The 5,357-nt window shown below is 48.9% G+C and overlaps 1 protein-coding gene across 1 annotated transcript; it reads left to right on the forward strand.

The window, feature by feature from the left end:
* The first annotated feature begins 599 nt into the window (after positions 1-599).
* On the forward strand, positions 600-1,163 carry LOC105528805 (histone H3.1). Its single transcript, XM_011965695.1, has one exon. It carries the CDS (start codon positions 641-643, stop codon positions 1,049-1,051), a length of 411 nt encoding a protein of 136 aa, XP_011821085.1. The 5' UTR covers positions 600-640; the 3' UTR covers positions 1,052-1,163.
* The last annotated feature ends 4,194 nt before the right edge of the window (positions 1,164-5,357 follow it).

Genomic DNA, 5,357 nt, shown 5'->3' on the forward strand with positions numbered 1-5,357 from the left:
TGGCTCATGCCTGTAATCCCAGCACTTTGGGAGGCCGAGGCAGGTGGATCACCTGAGGTCAGGAGTTTGAGACCAGCCTGGCCAATATGGTGAAAACCCATCTCTTTGTGGTGGATACCTGTCATCCCTGTAATCCCAGTTACTTGGTAGGCTGAGGCAGAAGAATCGCTTGAACCTGGGAGGTAGAGGTTGCAGTGAGCAGGGATCGCGCCATTGCACTCCAGCCTGGGCAACAAGAGTTAAACTCCATCTCAAAAAATTTTTTAAAAATTAATTTTTAAAAAAAGTGGAATGCCGCATGCTGGCTTTCGGAAGGCTCTTCCCACCCAAGTCATGAGGAAGGGAGAAGAGGATTGCTGAGGAGACACGAGGAAGCTTGTGCTGGAGAGAGATGATCTCCACCGCCGTGGCCTACCCGCATCAACCCTTCACAATGCTGGTGCTAGCTCTGGTGGCCACGACCAACAAGCACTAATATAAGGGAGAGGCGGCCGAGTGGCGTGCCCTGTGGACCAATCAGAGAGTAGGGGGCCCTCACGCCACCTGAGGCCAGCCAATGAAAACGCGGCAAGCTCTATAAAAGCGGGCAATCAGCTGAGGTCTGGTCAGAGGACACAGCAGAGACAACAGTTTCAAATTCATGGCCCGAACCAAGCAGACTGCGCGCAAGTCGACGGGTGGCAAGGCGCCACGCAAGCAGCTGGCCACTAAGGTGGCTCGCAAGAGCGCACCCGCCACTGGCGGCGTGAAGAAGCCGCACCGCTACCGACCTGGCACGGTGGCGCTTCGCGAGATCCACCGCTACCAGAAGTCCACTGAGCTGCTAATCCGCAAGCTGCCCTTCCAGCGGCTGGTGCGGGAGATCGCTCAGGACTTTAAGACCGACCTGCGCTTCCAGAGCTCGGCTGTGATGGTGCTGCAGGAGGCGTGCGAGTCTTACCTGGTTGGGCTGTTCGAGGACACCAACCTGTGTGCCATCCACGCCAAACGGGTCACCATCATGCCCAAGGACATCCAGCTGGCACGCCGTATCCGTGGGGAGCAGGCCTAGGAGGGCCATCTCGCCACCTGAGAGGTTGCGCAACGTTCACCCCAAAGGCTCTTTTAAGAGCCACCCACCTGGTCGGAAGAGTTGCTGTAGCAAGCCAGGCTCTTGGGTTTTGGGGGTTCCTTCCGCTGGCCGGTGCTGGCTTACCTAATTCTGATTAGGGTGGGAGGCTGGCGAATCCTGTGTTCACCCTGTCCAGTTAGGAGGCCAGCTACTCATGCGCGTTACCTCCCAGCCTGTCTCCAGTTACAAGTCCAGCTAGTCGTGTGTGGTGCTAACTTGGTCTATCCCTTTAGATAAGAATCATGGTTGGTCTGTTTGGGGACCGGGTGTTGAGGGTAGCGGAACTGGCCTATCTCCAGTTAGGTAAGCAACCCCAGCTAGTTGTGTCAACTCAGCCTATCTACAGTTAGGTTGGAAGGCTGGCTGGTCTTGTGTGTTCTCAGCTCAGCCTCTTTCAAATTGTTACAAGTCCTGCGTGTGTGTGTGTGTGTGTGTGTACACACAGCTTATTTCCAGTGAGGTTACCAGTCCAGCTAGTCTTCTACCTAGACAGCCTGTTAAGGCCAGCAAGTAGTATGTGTTATCTTGGCCTATTTTCAGTTAGAAGTCCAGCTACTTCACCAGCGTGGCAGCTCAGGTCTGTAATCCCAGCACTTTGGGAGGCCAAGGCGGGTGGATCACCTGAGGTCAGGAGTTCCAGACCTGCCTGGCCAACATGGTGAAACCCCATCTCTACTAAAAAGACAAAAATTAGCCAGGTGTGGTGGCACATGCCCGTAATCCCAGCTACTTGGGAGGCTGAGGCAGGAGAACTGCTTGAACCCAGGAGACAGACGTTGCAGTGAGCCAAGATCATGCCACTGCACTCCAGCATGGGCAACAGAGCGAGACTCAGTCTCAAAACAAAAAAAAAAACAAAAAACAAAACCAAAGTCCAGCTACTTGTGTGTGTTAACTCAGCCTACCTCCTGTTAATTTAGAAAGCTGGCTAGTTGTATATCTTGTTAACTTGGGCTATCTCCCATTAGGTTAGAAGGCTGGCTAGGGGTGTGTGTGTGTGTATGTGCACACGTGCACGTGTGCCCATGTGCACACACATATGTAGCTGTGATGTTGGCCCATCTCCAGTTAGAAGTCCACGTCATTGTATGTGTTAACATACCCAATCTCCCATTCAGCTAAAAGGCTGCCTAGTCATGTATGTTGTTAATTCACCCTATCTTCTGTTAGGGTAGATGACTAGCTAGTTGTGTGTGAGAAGCGCAGCCAGGCATGTGCATTGTTAATTCAGCCTAAGTGAAATCAATACTGGGAAACCCCAGCCTAAAGTTCAAAGAGGGCACTCTGCCCTGGAAGTCAGCTTACTGAGCAGTCGCAGACAGGGGTGGCCCATGTGCCCGGCACTTTGAAACAGGCTTCCCAGCGCCACAAAGTAGTCTGGCAGTGCTCTGGGGATGAGAGACACAGAGACCAACTTGCTGAGAAATCCTACAGCTAGAGCAGCAGGCCACAGATCCAATAGTAGACTTATGTCGGGAAAACCTGAGGATGGCTGTGAGGATAAGGATGTAGGGATTGTCTCCCTCTGGTACAGGTTGGAATCATTTATTTGTTAAAGGCTTTATTAAACTGAATGAGGCCAAGCACTACCCCACGCTGGGATCATGGAGGGAATAAAATCCATTTCCTGTGGGAATAAAATCCAATCCCAGAGTGGGCTGCTGCCCACTCTGCTTTCAAGGTGCTTATGCTTGAGTGAAGGGGGCCTGTATTGTGTGTAGAAGCAATGACAGTAAAAGATGCTCTTAAACATAGCAAGGGGTGTGCGCAAAACGCTATCAATAGGCAACAGTGGATTTTATAAGTCTCTTTGAACCCAATTTATAGCCTGTAGACTCAAAATTCAAAAGCTTCATCAATTTATTAGTACACACACAACTGAACATCATACCTTTTAAATCTCAGGATATATTTAAACTTATGAGTGCCAAATCCTTGGAGAGCTATCCAGAAAGCCTAGAATATTCAGGGAGAGCTGTGTTCTGGTTTTGAAAGTCAGTTCTGACTTTCAATACTAGACTCTTTTGGGATAAATTTAAGTTTTCCCTTTTTGTTTTGTTTTTTCAGAGACAGGGTCTTGCCATGCTGCCCAGGTTGAAGTGCAGTGGCTATTCACAGACATGAGCATAGTGGCCAGCCTCGAACTCCTGGGCTCAAGCCATCTTCCTGCCTTAGCCTCCCAAGCAGATAAAGTTCAAGTCTTCTATACTTTACAAAGCCCTTGTCCTGATAAAGTCTTGCCCAGTGGTGGAGAGCTAAACCTATGTAACCTTGCTGATGATCTTGCTGGGCAGCCTGGAGGGAGCAGTAATTTGGGCAGCTAGCTACATTTACGTAACTGGATGCAGATAATGCATTCTTGACAGGATCATGATCATGCTTTGCCTTCTGTAGGACACCAAGCCACTTGAGCAGCCCCCTGTCATTCTGGTCTTTGTATGAGAACAGAGTCTAAGTTTGGCAGTGTGGCACATGCCTGTAATCCTAGCTACTGGGGAGGCAAGAGGATGGCTTGAGCCCAGGAGTTTTTGAGGCCAATCTGGGCAACAGACCCTGTCAAAAACAACAACAACAAAACAAAGAACAAAACAAAACAAAAAAACAACAACAAAAAACAAGAGCTTGGTCTTATATGTTCCTTGTTTTCACTGTTTAATGGAGTGGATAGTGCACGAATTGATGCCCTATAAAGATATAACAAGGCAACACAGGGCAATTTGTACGTCAGAACTGACTGCTGAGGACCTAAGGTGAGGAGCTAAGGAAAGAAGTTTAGACACAGGAAGAAAGTAACCGAAGTCTTTCTGGGTTGTGTAAGTGGGTATTTGAGGAAGCCTTTCCAGCCAGGCATGGTGGTTCATGCATGTAATTCCAGCTTTTTGGGAGGCTGAGATGGGAGGATTTCTTGAGGCCAAGGAGTTCAAGACCAGCCTGGACAACATGGCAAGACTCTGTCTCTATAAAAAATATAAAAATTAGCTGGGTATGATGGCATGTGCCTGTGGTCCTAACTACTTAGAAGGCTGAGGTGGGAGGATCGCTTGAGCCCAAGAGTTCCAAGTTACAGTGAGCAGTAAGCAGTGATCACACCACTGCACTCCATTCTGGGCAACAAAGCCAGACCCTTACAATTACAATCAACACCTTTGCTTCTGTATCCTGCGAGTCCTAATGATGTGGGATAGTAACTGAAATGTGGTATCTGTTCACCATGTACTCAACTCTTCGAGAGCATATACACTATGGAGACAGCCTAAGCATGCAGTCTATAAAAGTGGAATGAGTGGTTCTAAATATCCAAAGGTTAAAATTCCAGAAATAAACAACAGAAAGGAGAGTTAGGCATTAAGAGATAGTGCCGCAGACCTTGGTGGATTGAACAAAGGCGGACAAATGTGGGAATAAAGACAAAGACAAAAGAGTGTATTTGGATAAAGGGGTCAGGGGGCTCCTTGCTTCTAGTGAACAAGGGTCCTGAGCTGCTAGAGCCCTTCATATTTATTGAGTAAAGGAGATAGGGAGAAGGGGGTGGTTGTGGTCAGCTGCTTGACTTAGTGCAGGCCTGCATGACTACATTCTTTGAACAGTAGGCTCCAGATGTCCCAGAAGATAACCTCAAGGGGCACAGAGCCAGGGAATGAGGCCCTCAGTGTACCTTCTGGCGGCAGACACAGATGCGAGTTTGCCCACATCCTGCATTCATGATAAACAGTTTGCTGTTTAATCATATAGCTTCCAGTGGAGTGCTGAGTTGGTCACGACCCTCAGATTTTCGGCTCCCAACAAGATAGCAGAATATACCTCCCCAAAATATGCAGATTTGATATAAGAATTATTTTGAGCTGAAGGCACTTGAAGAGCAGTAGGTGTAAGAAGGGCCCTCTGGCCCCTCTTCCTGAAAGCAGGTGATGAACCCTCCATGGGAAAGGTGCTTGCCTCTACCAGGGGGAGAAACAGCATGACTAGGCATGGGGACTGAAGTGCAGTGAAATGTGTACAAACAGGCTTTGTTAAAATAGCTCTTATCACCGGGTAGAGTGGCTTACGCCTGTAATCCCAGCACTTTGGGAGGCCAAGGCAGGCAGATCACCTGAGGTTAGGAGTTCCAGACCAGCCTGGCCAACATAAAACCCCATATCTACTTAAAAAAAAAAAAAAAAAAAATTCAGCTGGGTGTGGTGGTGTGCACCTGTAGTCCCAGCTACTTGGGAGGCTGAGGCAGAAGAATTGCTTGAACCCAGGAGGT

This window comes from Mandrillus leucophaeus, unplaced genomic scaffold, assembly GCF_000951045.1.
Source record: "Mandrillus leucophaeus isolate KB7577 unplaced genomic scaffold, Mleu.le_1.0 Scaffold734, whole genome shotgun sequence".
In the NCBI taxonomy this organism is placed as follows: Eukaryota; Metazoa; Chordata; class Mammalia; order Primates; family Cercopithecidae; genus Mandrillus; species Mandrillus leucophaeus.